Source organism: Odontomachus brunneus, unplaced genomic scaffold, assembly GCF_010583005.1.
Source record: "Odontomachus brunneus isolate Ranch 3 - 2012 unplaced genomic scaffold, Obru_v1 Obru_scaffold_030, whole genome shotgun sequence".
In the NCBI taxonomy this organism is placed as follows: Eukaryota; Metazoa; Arthropoda; class Insecta; order Hymenoptera; family Formicidae; genus Odontomachus; species Odontomachus brunneus.
In genome coordinates, this window is record NW_022639480.1 from 30,142 (window position 1) to 44,610 (window position 14,469).

At 47.3% G+C, this 14,469-nt stretch overlaps 1 protein-coding gene across 12 annotated transcripts in view; it reads left to right on the top strand.

Annotated features, from left to right (window-relative positions):
• The first annotated feature begins 315 nt into the window (after positions 1 to 315).
• LOC116843153 (cAMP-regulated phosphoprotein 21-like) overlaps positions 316 to 14,469 on the top strand; it is a 20,090-nt gene continuing 5,936 nt past the window's right edge. The window contains exons 1-14 of one of the 12 annotated variants that reach the window (XM_032813297.1): positions 316 to 334; positions 6,164 to 6,341; positions 7,055 to 7,335; positions 7,871 to 8,144; positions 9,098 to 9,517; positions 10,159 to 10,762; positions 10,961 to 11,136; positions 11,244 to 12,142; positions 12,458 to 12,634; positions 12,737 to 12,890; positions 12,964 to 13,157; positions 13,244 to 13,417; positions 13,507 to 13,937; positions 14,034 to 14,137. In XM_032813297.1, the coding sequence (XP_032669188.1) occupies positions 6,326 to 6,341; positions 7,055 to 7,335; positions 7,871 to 8,144; positions 9,098 to 9,517; positions 10,159 to 10,762; positions 10,961 to 11,136; positions 11,244 to 12,142; positions 12,458 to 12,634; positions 12,737 to 12,890; positions 12,964 to 13,157; positions 13,244 to 13,417; positions 13,507 to 13,937; positions 14,034 to 14,137 (3,904 nt within the window). In that variant the 5' untranslated portion in view covers positions 316 to 334; positions 6,164 to 6,325. Of the gene's footprint in view, positions 335 to 365; positions 2,240 to 6,163; positions 6,342 to 6,534; positions 6,855 to 7,054; positions 7,336 to 7,870; positions 8,145 to 9,097; positions 9,518 to 10,158; positions 10,763 to 10,960; positions 11,137 to 11,243; positions 12,143 to 12,457; positions 12,635 to 12,736; positions 12,891 to 12,963; positions 13,158 to 13,243; positions 13,418 to 13,506; positions 13,972 to 14,033; positions 14,182 to 14,297; positions 14,328 to 14,469 lie in introns of those variants that run through there. The other 11 variants (XM_032813295.1, XM_032813296.1, XM_032813298.1 and 8 more) reach the window with 11 other exon arrangements.

Here is a 14,469-nt window from a genome sequence, read left to right on the forward strand (position 1 = left end):
CTTCGTGTCTCCTTCCGTGACTCCTCCCGCGGTGATAGTGATGTCTCTGTCTTCACTTCCCTGTCAACGATAACCCTCTTGTCCCTCTCCCCGTTATCTGATCTCTCTCTCTCTCTCCCTCCCTCCCTCTCTCTCTCTCTCTCTCTCTCTCTCGTCACTCGCTCCGTCCTCTTCCCTCTCCCTCTCCCGCTGACTTTGCGACGTTCTCTGTCCTTCCAACTCGACCACCCACCAACCCTCTCGCCGCACCTCCTCGATCCGGGTGAGCCGCGCGCGCCTCTCTCTCTCAGTCTCTCGCGCAAAGCGGTCCCGCGGCGACGTGACGTTACACTCGGTAGATTGCGGCTGGTCCAGGTTTTCCTCGCATCGCGCGAAAATCCCCACGTCGCTCGCTCGCTCGCCGCACGCACATACGCACGCACGCACGCACGCACGCACGCACGCTCGTACATTCGCATCTTCCGCATCTCCGTTTTCTCACTTCCATCCTACGCGACGGCCCTCGACTCTCCCTCTCCTCCTACGTGCCGACGAACGTGGAGCAGACGGTATACAGAAGTGGAGAAAACGTGGCGTTACCGCGCGCCCTCGGAGGAACGCGATCAGCAGGAGCGGGAAAGAAGAAAGAGCCAGAGGAAGAGGAAGAAAGAGGCGGTAGTTCTGCTATTTTCGAGACGCCGCGGACGCCTTGCCAAAGCGCGCCTGCCTCTCTCCTTGGCTTCTCAGCCCGCGTAAAAGTTGAGAATCGACGGCGACCGGAAGGTGGATCGTCCGCGAGACAACGGAGACACGAGTCCCCGAGGTGTACCAGTTGCCTCTGCCTACGATACAGCCAGGATGTGACGTGACCACGGACAACAGAGTGATATTTCGCGACGCGCTCGGAGCCAAGAGATACGAAAATGACTCGCTGATAAGCTCGGTATTCGGCGTCGCTCCGATCCGGACGTGTCCCCGGAGTAAGATCGATTGAGAGAGAAAGACTTGATCGATCAGCTGGGCTCCCACCTGAAATCAACCGATCCATCACCTGCAGCGAGAGAGGCAGTTGCGAAAAGATGAGAGGGCGATCGACAGGTCGTCAAACGCGCGAGATTCGATGAGGCTCGGCCGTCCCGAGCGTATCGACGATCGCGTGGCGTAATCCCGCGGGTACGATAGTCTCGCGCACGTTGACGCTCCTCCTCGCCGTGGCGGAGAGTCGTCGTCGACTGTGTTTTCCTCGTGGGGCTCGCCATATTTCACGTGCGGGCAAAAAAAGCCTCGTTTCGCCGACGATATCTTTCCACGAGCGCTTTTACGAGCGCGAAACGAGCCCCTAGAGCCACCTCCCCCCCCCCTCCCTTTCCCTACCACCGGACCGTGATAACCGTGACAACTCGACGAGGAGAGAATCCATCTCGCGAGTCGCGCACCGGTGCCCCGATCGCGAGTCTCCTTCCGCGAGACCGCAGTTTATCGCTCAGTAAACCGCACTCGGCCGATAAGTCTCGCGACGATCGTTCCTTACGTGCACGGCGTGATAAGGCGAATGCTGAGAGAAGGAGGGAGAGGAGGAGGGCAATTGGTGACAAAAAGACCCACGTTCGACGATGAGGAGGATTTTGCTGCTCCCCCCGGGAGCCGACTCGTAGCGAGAAGTTGCTGGTGTTGCACGTCTCTCGTGGAGAAAGGATTGCCATCGAGAGGGAGAATCGAAACACGTGAGATCTAGTCGAGAAACAGAGAGAGAGAGAAAGAGAAAGCAAGAGAGTGAGTAAAAGTCTGCTTGAATGAGGATGACTCGCCGAGGGTGGCGGGAATAGATGAACGATGTGCGTGGCGATCGATAGTCATTGAGTACGCACGGGAGACGCCGGTTCCTCGAGCTCTCAAGGACGTCGAGGTGGTAAAGGGAAAAATAAGAAATATCGAAAAAAAGAAGGAGGAGGAGGATCGAGCGAGTGCGTCGTGCGCGCAAATAACGCGAAGGTGGGAGGACGAGCGCGGGGGAAGGGAAAAGGAAAAAGAGGGAAGATGCAGGCGACCGATCGGCGATCCAGAACGACTGGCGATCGCGCCGCCGCCGAGAATGGAGGGTAAATTTATCCGCCGCCAGTGGAATGCGGCAGAAGCGAGCAGGAAGAGCACAGCACGACGCCGCGCCGTATCGCAGTCGCGCTTCCGGTGTAAATTTAACCGCGATGATTCGCACGCTTTCGCAATTAGCGGCTATTATGGCGACCGAGTTCAATCGGAGGTTCGTTGAAAAGTCGCGCGAAGATTGCCCTCGCCTCCACCTTCCTCCCTTCCCCCTCCTCCCCGTCCGACGTCGCCTCCTCTTCCCCGTCGCTCTCGGCTCGATCACCTGTGAATCGCGCGAGGCTGTTGCTCGCCGCGTTTTCGTCTCGCGACTCATTCGTCCTCGAAATTTACGCAAACGTCACTCGAACTTAACTGCACCCGGAAGATATGATCTTATTCTTGGCGAGATTCTCTTGTGGTACGAGCTCCATCGAAATACTTTTCGTTTCAACCGAGCATATCGTTTACTCGCTTTAAGTAAACAATACTCGTTTTAAGTGAAGAGAATTGTGATTTAAATGGTCACACCACTCTACTCTCTCTTAAAGTGAATCAGTGAATAGTCACTGATAAGTATAGCACTGAGTAATTTCAGTACTGTACTTACAGCTGCAAATCAGTGAATATTTACTACTTTCAATGATGTTTTACTGATTCACTTTAAGAGAGTAGCATCCGAAAATTAAGCGTATTTTTGGAAATTTTTTGTGGGCAAACAAAGAAATGAATCGAAAATCCGTTTGGAAGGCTTTATTGTACATATCTTAAAGTGTATATTTAAATTTTTATGTTAACATATATTACAAAATGGCGGCGCTAGAGCCTTGTCAACTGAGCGTGTTTTTTGGAACGAGGCTCCGGGGTTTGCAGTATAAATGTTGATCTAGAACAAAAGACCAAAATTTTCCGTAATCTACATGCCAATAGCTAGAGAAATACGTACGGGATTTTTTAAATATTTATTTTTATATAAAAATGGCACGCATTTGAAGAAAAAGTTTCATTTTGTACCCTAAAAATTTCGTCGAAAATTGTTTATAAAATGCGTAATTTTTAATATATCAAAAAGCCCGTACGTACTTCTCTAGCTATTGGTATGTAGATGACGGAAAATTTTAGTTTTTTGTTCTAGATCAACATTTGCGACTCTTATGCTGCAAGCCCCAGGCCCCGTTCCGCTCATGTTGACAAAGCTCTAGCACCGCCATTTTGTAATATATGTTAACATAAAAATTTGATTATATACTTTAAAATATGTGCAATAAAGCCTTCCAAACGGATTTTCGATTTATTTCTTTGTTTGCTCACAAAAAATTTTCAAAAATACGCTTAATTTTCGAAAAGCGGTGTAACTCCTTAAGTAAACAATATTCTGTTTAAATGAAGAGAATTGTGATTTAAGAAAATATGTTAATGACACCTAAGAAGTACTCGTTAACTTCTGAATATTTTGTTTCTCAGTGCATGTACATACAGACACACACAAGGGAATTCCGCTAAATATCAGATTGTATGTTTTTGAGCGTGAACGATTCAACTAATCGTAGAATCCCCTGAGTTGGAGAACGGAAATTCAACGGGATCTCCTATTAACCTCAGATAACGTTCGCGTTCGCTGATTAGTTGGCGATTAATTTGCGGATCGACCGTCGTTGCCGTCGTCGTCGTCGTCGTAGTTCGAGAGCGATGAATAATATCGCGCGGAACTTAATAACGTTCGGCCGCGAAGGCACACTAAATGCTCCTCGTACACCCAGCCGCGTTATTAACGTGTTCATTTTGTTCGCGCTAGAGAGATGAATACGCTCGTTTGCATTTAGCGCGATTGTTGCATCGATAGCTCAGACTAATTCCCGCGACATTAGCACGAGATATTTATTGGCAGAATTATTGAATTCTCGATGCTGGAGGGACGAGGGGGAGGTGAAGAAGAAGCATTATCGCGCGTTAATAAGAGCTGATTGTGCTCGATGCCAAATTCATTCGCCGTTGCGTTTTGGCGTATGTGCCTGCGTGTGTGTGTGTGTGTGTGTGTATTTTCACGAGGCGATCAGTGCGTTAGGATGATGCTGTTCGCAACAAGTTACGAATAACACTTGTTGTGGCACGTCGCGCGCAATAACGCCGTCGATGATAATATTTTCCAATCCAGCGCGCATTATTCGTGCGCGGCCGTAAAGCGACTCTATCACTTAATAATCCGACCATCGGCGCGGACAAGTGACTCATGGTGTAACGCTGACCTATAGAAGCTCGTGTGATTCATAGCCATCCGTTTACTTTTGCAAATTATCCGGGTGCTTCGCGCACGACGTGATAATGAGACGTGGCTTTTTTCCCAATTGAGCCGGAACAGTTTTTCTCGTCGCTCTCTCGACGCGATTTACGCGGCGGCAATTCGAGACTGCTTATATTTAGCCCTCATTTAAAGCCGTAATTGTGCCACGGACATTTCTCTCATTTCTTAAAAGCGTTTCAGGTTATTTCATTTATTTACTCATTTAATTTCATAAACGGGAGTATTAATTCAGATTAGTGTCGGAATTATTTTATTGGAGGTGTAACTGGCGGTTAGGTATTGTGAAAACGTAGAAGTAAAAAATATACGCATTAATTAAGTGAGTTTACTTAATAAAGAAGAGTCGTTCCACATAAACGCGATCATTGGATGCTAGTAAACCAAAAATGATATGATTGTCTTCTGCAAATTTGGTGTAATACGACACAGGATGTCCGACAATTTATTGTCGCGGACAATCATGCGACAATTTTCTTTAGTTACACGGAGAAAAATAATTTGCTGGACCAGCAAATTTTCTGTTGGTCTAGCAAAATCTTTTCGTTATTATATGGACAACAAAAAGATTGTCTAAGAGTAAAGACCTTTGCAGAATGCCAGGCAACAGGCGATAGGAATAGGCATTAGCCAATAGGAAAAGGGAATAGAAATAATTGACCGAATTTCTATTCCCTGTTCCTATTGCCTGGCATTCTGCAAGGGCTTTAATAACCACTATTTGCTAGATATAATTTGCTGAACCTACAAATTATTTTGCTTTAAGAACCATGTTGGGTTTATACAGGGTATAGCAAAAGTACCGGAACGGCAAGATAACTCGGCGGGGGAGCATTTTAGAGAAAAATGTTTCGAATAAAAGTTGTAAGGCTTAAAAAGTCGCATTTAATGACAGTAGTTTGACCTAAGATGACGTCGCCAAGGTCAGGACAAGGTCAACTTTGCTTTTTTAAATAGAAATACATATTTTTTATTACGGCATTTTATTCTACGTGAAAAAGCAAACAACTTTTGCTTGAAAAAAATTTTTTATACGACCTCTATTTTCTAAGATATTTACGTAAATATCTACAAAATTATTGGTTTCAATAATTTTTTACTTGAATTCTATCAACTTTACCGAAAAATATCAAGAGATAAAAATTGCTTATTTTGTTTTCAAAGAGCTCTGAGAATTTTTTTAGAATTTTATATTAATTTTTTAGTACTGCATTTTCTTGCATTTTCTTGAAGTACTAAAAAGTTAACACAAAATTAATGTGGTTCTTAGGATAAATACACTCAACAAATTTTGTCTATCCTGGCAACGAAACTACTTCTGCTCTGATAACGAATAATTTGTAAAATTAGTTACGTCAAAAAAACTTATTTCATGTCACTATAAATGCAGTAGCAGCGGCAATTTTGCTAAAAGCAAAATTATTTTTCTCCGTGAGCAATAGAAGAATTTTGTGCTTAGTTTGATGAGCTGTACTTTACACCGCGGCTGTGTCGGACACCGCGTATAATATTCTCGTGATAAAATGAAATTTTGCGAGTTTGCTGCTGAGAGTACTTAAAAATAGCCATGAAGCAGTCCATCATTCGCCATCAACCTGAACATTTTCCAATTGGCATTTTTTAATTGACATTTCCAATTGACATTTGCGAACAAAGTGCGTAATACGATTTATGAAGCGGGTTTAGTTAAATATACATGTGTGTGTGTGTGTGTGTGTGTGTGTGTGTGTGTGTGGTGGAGTTCTACATGTTTTTTTGCACGAGAGAAAGAGAACGTCATGAGTGTGTTGTGTCTGTTTACAGAGTGTACGATGTTGGAAGGTGGACGTGCAGTGATCTGGCTCCTAGTATCAGCCCTTCGAGCTGCACGTCACCCGAAAGATTCACGTACTAACCCAGTTGCACCTGTGTTTGAACCCACCAGTTGCAGGGTACTGCATCGTAACCCCATGACGCCTTTAACACATGGCCCGCCTAGAGAGTAAGTGTTTTTTTCTTTCACAAAATTCTGCAAGGTTTGTGTCTATCTTTTTGTCTCTCTTTCTCTCTATCCTTTTTGTCTCTTTCTCGTCCGCGCGCAACCACGATTTACGCGCACGCACACACAGACATCAACCCACACGCACATCTGCACACGAGAAACGAAGCTGTCGGATCGCGTAAGCGTACTGGAAACAAACTCGAGCTCCTTCGAGTTTACGGCACGACGCGGTCAGGCGTACTGTTTGCCGACGCAAGACAGAGTCGTTGGCCGTGGAGAGAGAGAGAGAGAGAGAGAGAGACAGACTTCGTTGTGTTCATCGATGTTGATAAACTCCGTCGTGGAAGTGTCGTCGGCGACGATCATTCGCCCAAATACTTCCCCGCGTTGTAACCTTTCGTTAATGCCGACCTGCTAATCTCTGTCCCGTGCGTTTGTTCCATCCAAGACACTCAACATCGTAATCAGTCGCTATAGTAGACATCGCGAGATCGCAAAGTCTCGAAATCCGACGTAAGTAACCGCGACAGTAAGTAACCGTGATACACGCTCGGTGCAAAGGCGTTGGGGAGATCCTCCAACGTCAAAGGCGCCCAACTCGCGTTAATTTTCGTGGGAGTAGAGAAGCGGGGGGCGAGCGAGAGCATGAGGAGGAGGAGGAGGAGGAGGAGGAGGAAGAGTAATTTAATCACTGGCATATTTGCTGATTTCAGTACCGAGCATAGTGGTGTATAAAGGAAGCAGGTCGCAAGATCGACCTGAGAGTCCCACGGTGGTGGTGCGAGGAGGAATGCCCTCACTGCCATCCTCCAGGCAAGGCCTCGCCGTAAGTGGCTCCGGTGCACCTCACCAGAACGCCTCGGAATCGGATATGATAGACGGGAATGCCAACCCCAACATCGGCACCGCCCCCGCATCAAACTCGCTCCATCATCCCGCGCCCTCCTGCCCGCCCGACAAATCGGACACCGAGAGCAAGAACTTTCGTAATCGGGTGTGTGTACTTGCGCTCACCGTCGACTGTTGCGCCGGATCATCGGCGGATTGTGTTTGTCAACGCGCTCGCGTCTGCTCCTCACTCGCCCTCTTTCGTTTTCTCCCGCTGGAGACTTTAAGACGCTTCTCTCTTATCTCCCTCTCTTTCTCGAGGAGGAGAAGATCCAAAGAACTGTGTCTTAAATCTTTCAGTGGGAAAAAACGAAAAGTTACCGAGTCGCCGTGAAGTTCTTAGCTAGAGGCGAGAGAGAGAGAGAGAGAGAGAGAGAGAGAGAGAGAGAGAGAGAGAGAGAAAAAGAAATATCAAACGTCGGGAATAATGTACGTTTTTATTTTATTCATGTCCTTTAAGAGTTCAAGATATGATGTTGAATAATAAACACGGAGTTTAACGTATTTGTAACTTGGCAATCGATATATAAGCGGCCACACGTACACATGTGGCTCGCGTGTGTGAGAAACACGTATGATGCTCGATCAGTCAGTGGTAGTGGTCGATCGCGAAACGAAGTAAGAGTTTTCGCCGTTTGCAGACAAACACGAAACTGAAGTTGTTGGTCAGAAGCCATGCCATGAGAGAGTCGACGTCTCCCCCGCGGGAGCCGCACAACGGTCCACCGTCGCCGCACAGTCCACAGTCGGCGGACGCCGAGAAGAAAATCGTGTGCAGCCTTTCGCCGAATCCCACCGGCGCCAAACTCAACAACAACGAGTCGATGTTCAACAGCAATCTCTGTCCCGCTCAATCCCCCAAGCAAATGCGCCATACGGCGACTTCACCGACCTGCCGGGCCCCGTCGCGAAATGGTAAGCACATCTTTCATTCTCTCTCTCTCTCTCTCTCTTAGTTGTCATTCTAATGTTCATATTTTCCTTTCCATATCATTTGTTTGTTCCTGTTATTTCTTCCATACGTAACTTATGTTTTTAGAGGATTGATCATGGAATGTTAAGGGAGTATTCTAGCGTGAAGGCCCGATTTTATTAGGGAATTAATTTTAAGCAAATGATTAGACTTATAGAGTTAATGTTTTGTACTGACATTTATTCATCTTTGAAGAAACATGTGAAATTTTGTCAAAGCTTTTTATTCAAAATTGGAGAAAATACGAGTGGACGAAGCAGGTGACGCCGTCTTCCATCGGACGTGTTGATTGACGCCGTCCTCGTCGTCTGAAATAAACGAAATTGCTTTTATTTTGTTCTTTATGAATGTGGTTATCGCCCAAACTAGAATCTTTTTGATATCTTTAAAATTACTATTTTTCTAGACCGCAAAAAGTCAAAATTTTTTAGTAAAAATCAGATTATTATTTTTCAAGCGCCGCTATTTTGCCAATTTTTCTTCAAATTATTTAATTCTAGTTCAAGCGATAGCCACATTCATAAAGAACCAAATAAAAGCCAATTCGTTTATCTCAGATGATGAGGACGGCGGCAATCAACACGCCCGATGGAAGACAATTTTACGGCGCGTGATCTATTTCGTCCACTTGTATTTTCCCCAATTTTGAATAAAAAGCTTTGACAAAATTTGAGATATTTCTTCAAAGATGGATAAATGTCAGTACAAAACATTACCTCTGTAGATTTGACCATTTGCTTAAAATTAATTCCCAAAATCGCCTTGAAAACGGGTCTTCACATTAGAATACCTTCTTGATAAGCACTCTCATCTAACTCTACATCACGCACGCGCGATTAACACTGGCGGATCGTTCAAGCCTCGCGGTAATCGCGACCGTCAACTTTGTGCACAGGTCAATCTAGTCCCTCTCAGGTACACTCACCAAAGAACATCACTTCTCCGACTAACGGCAATAAGTTGGAGAACCATCGCTCGAAGATCACGAGCTCGAATATCATTCAGAAATGCAATAACTGCGTGAAGAACAATCAGAGCGACCGGCCGGGTCTACTGCAGACCCCGGTGTCGCCCTCCAAGTCCGGCCAGGCGCTGCAGCACTCGCCGAAGAGCACCAATCTGGCGCCGAACGCGCAGAACAACCAGCACAAGTCCGAGCAACGCAGGCCGAACACGTTGAACATCTGCAACAATCAGTGCTCGGCGCAGTGCGGCAACACGCTCTCGGTGAACAGGCCGGCCTCCAGGCACAAGCTGAGACACCAGAATTCGTCCCAGGGGAGCTACGACAGCGCGTCGCCATGCCTCTCACGCGGTACGTCGGTCGAACGAGATATCTTTGTCATTCACTCGATGTTTTTTCTGACTTTTCATACGTTCCTCGTTAACACGTTCCTCAATCTCATTGCGCTTCCCGTTGATTGATTTTGCGGGGTCATTCCCGCACTGTAATATCAGCGCGTTTCGTTGAATTACATATAAAGTTTAATTAATTGCATTTGAAAAGTCAATTGCACGCTCAATAAAGAGAGCCAATTAAACGAGGCAAAAGAGATACGCGTCTCGAATTGCCATTCATTTACCTATATCTTTCATAATTCGACTGTCAGTTAAAGCTTTCGGACAATCAAAGTAAATTATCACGGTAAATCAAAGTAAATTATCACAAAATTGACGTGTTAGTCTTTATTAATCTCATTTAACTCATCAAAGTCCATAATTATTTGACGAACACATTTAATTAGAAGATCAGTTTGTTGGCTACAGATCCCAGATTGGTGTTAGAATTATTTTGAAGCATAGGTGTAATTATAGGCGTAAGTATAGGTGCCACTGTGTAGAGAATCAGCTGCTGGAAAAATGAAAACGTGAAACTACATATCGATCGAGTGATTTTATTTAATAAAAAAGAAACGCCCTATATATAGATATGTGTTAATCGCGATGCATTTGCAGATAGCAGCACGGAGTTGTACACAGACAGCACCGGAATTGATCTGGAGCAGTTTATCGCGGAAACGATAAACCGCAATCAGAAGGATCGCACGGTGCTGCTGAAGATCGAGAAGGACTTAATTGAGTTCGCCAAGGACCGGCAGAAGGTCTCCCATAAATTTCCGAATATGTCGTCATACAATAGAATGCTGGTTCATCGTGTGTCGGCTTACTTTGGTATGGAACACAACGTGGATCAGTCGGGCTTGAGTGTTATTGTCACGAGGACGAAGAATATGCGAATACCGGACACTCGTTTCAAGGAACACATTAGAGACGATTTGATCTTGTCGGAGGAGCCACGCAGGAGCATTCTAAAGAGGGACTCAAGCTCGTTTGAGGACAGCTTCAACTTCAAGTCGCCGGACAGGCTGTCGGGCGACTATTGCCGGCGAAGCAAGAGCTTCGAGGAACGCGAGGAGGAATACGAGCGCGCCAGACGGAGGATATTTAAGGACAGCAGCGGCGAGAGCAGTGAAATCACGTCCTGGCCGTGGTCCTCGTCGGAGAGCTCGGACGCGTCGGCAAGGTATCGCTTGCTACACCCTTCGGATCACTTAATTAGGTAAAGCGACTTTCGCGTCCACGTTCGTTCACACCGTTCACTGCGCATAATGGTGCACCTTTTACCCCTTGTTGGATTTCTCTTGATGTGATTGTCGTCACGTGTGCTGTTAGAATACCGTTCTAACATTAGGAATCATTTTAACGTCGTTAGCATCTTAGTTTACGGCTGTACAAATAGTCTGTAACGCGTCCCCAGGCAAAACCGGCTATTGAAAGGCGAATCCTTTGACGGGAGGGACTCGTTCCGCGGTGCAGTGTTACGCCCCTCCGTCTCCAAGTCTTTCAGTTTCGGTGGGTACACTAAGGGTATGCTATCGAGAGGGGATAGCGTCACGTCCACGCACAGCGCGGGAGCTCGCCTCATGAAGCAAGGTATATATCTCTGTCCATGCCCCTTGCATCTTCATTTCCCGGCCCTTCAGTGCCACTCACTCACTTTCTTCCCTCTGTCTCGCGCTAATCATGAATTTCTCTTGTAGATTCGGGGGCTAGTATGTGTTCACGTTTGAGTCCATCGAGCAGCGGCTACAAGTCACAGAGCCAACGCAGCGACGCGACGATATCACCCTCTCCGTCGCCCTCTCCCGTAGCTACCATGACGTGCAGCCACACTCAAGTATCTAGTCAAGACTTGGCGTCGCCAGAGTCGAACGGCCAGACGGTCATGTGGGCGGTTACCAGTATATCCAGCGTGCCGCCCGGCAGCATAATCATAAACCCGCAGACGAACCAGCCGTACACGAACGCGGACGGCAGCATCTACCGCTTCGACCCGGACAACCCGCCAAAGTTTTTTACGATCGAGAATGAGAACGGTAACCTCTCATCCAACTCGGTCAGCAAGCACGCGGAATTAACCGAGTCGTCCAGGACGACGAACAGCTCGTGCAAGAATGACGGCAAGAAGCAGCGTTCGCAGTCGAAGATGAACGTCGCCAACACGACCACCCAAGTGACGAATACGGCGACGTCGCCCAGTCTGCCGTTCACGCCGCCGCCACCGCCGCCGCCGCCTCCTCCGCAAAACCCACCCATTCCGCAGCAGCAACCGCAGCAACAGCAGCAACAACAGCAGCAGCAACAACCACCGCCGCCGCCGCCGCAACCGCAGCAAAGTCTAGTCAAATCGTCACCAACGGTGCAGACGTGTAGTCATAACCAAACGGCTCAACCGTACGCGACCTATGTACCTACCTCAGAACCGTACAACCAGGGTGTCTATCCGCCTCCTATGGGGCAACCGACTGTGATGATGGCGCCTCATCCGACTCAGGGTCAAGCAAGCGTACAGAACGGCGGCCAAGGGGACGTTCTCTTCAATCAGAACCAGCTCTATGCCAACTACGCGGTACCTATGCACCAAGGACCGCAGTCAGGGGTGAATATTTCTATTGTGAACTTGAGCATGTATATAATCTCGACTACCATTTCTCGAGAAATTCCCAATGATCAACATTGAGGATTAATAGCGTTTAAAAAAAAAAAGAAATATCATATTACTTTGGCTTACAATACCAGGAAGGGACTTGGCTTACATTTCATCTACCTCGTTCACTCTCATTTACATATTTACTGTTATCCTTACAATTACCTCTTATCCTATAATCCTATATGTCTTTGGTTTTGCTTATCAATATCTTTAACTCTCACTTCTTACTTCATGGACTAATAGCGTTTATAACTTTTTCTCTAGGACGTGGCCGAATTGTCTGGCTATTTCTTGGGGATGAATATCTACGATCAGCGCGGCGGCGGAGACAACCACTCGACACCGCCGCACTCGTATCCGCAACCACCCACGAATCAGACCGTGCAGAATGTGCAGACGGTGCAGCCGAATTACTGGCAACCACCGCCGAATCAGATACCGGTGAGTGTTGGGAAAGAGAAAGCGAAGAATATGAAAATATCTCGGAACTGTGCAGTTCGTGCGAGAACGACGATTCTACAGCGGGGAACAAATTCCTTTCAGCCCCAGCAAACCATGTACTTCGTACCTCCGCCCGGAACGACGATCTCAGTCGGCCAGAATCCGGGGGACAGGCAGCAGCTGCATCAACAACAGAGGTTCCCGACGAATTATTCCTTCAACGCGCAAACGATGACTCCTCCGAGCCAAGCGAATTGTACGTGAATCTTTTATATTGTATCTGTCGAAACACATTCGAATCTCGCTTTTATAATCGATGCCTCTTTTAGCTAATTACGTGGGCAGTTACCCGGTACCCTACAATTCTGTGCCGGCGGTAACCCCGTCACCGGGCGATTATACGTATCAACCTCCGGTCCATATGGTTCCTACGTATTATCCGCCGGGACAACCAGCAGCAATGCAACCGCCGCCTGTGATGTACAGAGTACCGACACCACCAAACACACCGACGTCCAATCAGGTAATTGCTCGATAATGACTAATGATCTCTCACGACACCACAATGTGGCGTCTCCGTGTGCTAACGAATCGTTCGGTAATTAACAGATACCCGGTATGCCGTTGATGTACGTCAACTCGAGCAGCTACGCACCGCCAGTAATGTCCGGCGGCACATTTGGACACCACCAGGTCGCTCACAATGGCACGTCCCCGGCGCCGCCCGGCGCGTACATGGCATCCACGCTGGTTCCCAATCTCGTCTTCAGACAAAACGTTCCTGTAAGTAGATGACGCAACGTTAGCTACTAACCAACCCGCCGCTCGTATCGAGTTCGCATTGATGAAAGATGTTCGCCGTCAATCGACAGGTCGTTCCCGGTGTTCGAGCCACAACGCCAGGTAACTCCCAAAGAGCGAGCCGGTCCCCGACTCCGGCGCACGAGCTCTTCGGAAGTGGGAACGGGGACAGAAGCGCACAACCACAACCGCGTTACCCACTGCCAATGTATCAGGGTGTCCATATCGTGCCAGGTACCTTGAGATGCACTCACGCACGGTCGTTCGACTTCTCCTCACAGAATTCGTTTCTAAACGAATCCCTCAACACCATAGGGGATATGAGATTGATGCATCCTGGCGTACCAACCAATTCACGGTTGCAGTATGCACCAGTATCATCACCGCCTGTTGTTCAAGGCTGCCCGCGGCCGTACAGGCCGCCCTCGTATTCATCCAACACCTCGGGAGGCGGCACTCCAACTTCCTTCGACGGCAGAAATCAGAAAATTCGCAAACAGAGGTAGTCTCAGAGTTCCCATCACTTCGAGGTGTTGGTATGTAAGCGTTGTCTCGCTGTTACCGGTGAAATTCATGCGCTTTCATACGACCCGTCCAGGTCCAAAGTAGCCACTTTACCACCGACCGGCGCGCGGCCCAATCTCTATCAGGCGCCCTCCGTGCCGTCGCTCGCGCCGAACGTGCCCAAGGACATCAGAGAAGGTATGAACGAAGCTGGTAATGCGCGCTAGAGACAGAAAGTGACTCGATGTTCGCGCTCAGTACGTCGCTTAAAGGTTTCGTTACTTTCTGCTTTCATTTCCGCTTATGAAGGATCTCAAGTGTGACACGATTTTGACACATTCTTGTCTCCCTTTAAAAGCGAAACCTATGGAAGACAATATGATATAAGGTACAGAACTTAAGTATAAAATAACCACACAGAATACAATGTCTTCTTCGTACGATAAGGGCTTCTCCACCCGTGCGTTAATTCATCTTTCTTGATATATTTGGCGTTTTTCTTTTTTTTTTTTTTTTTTTTTTTTTTTTTT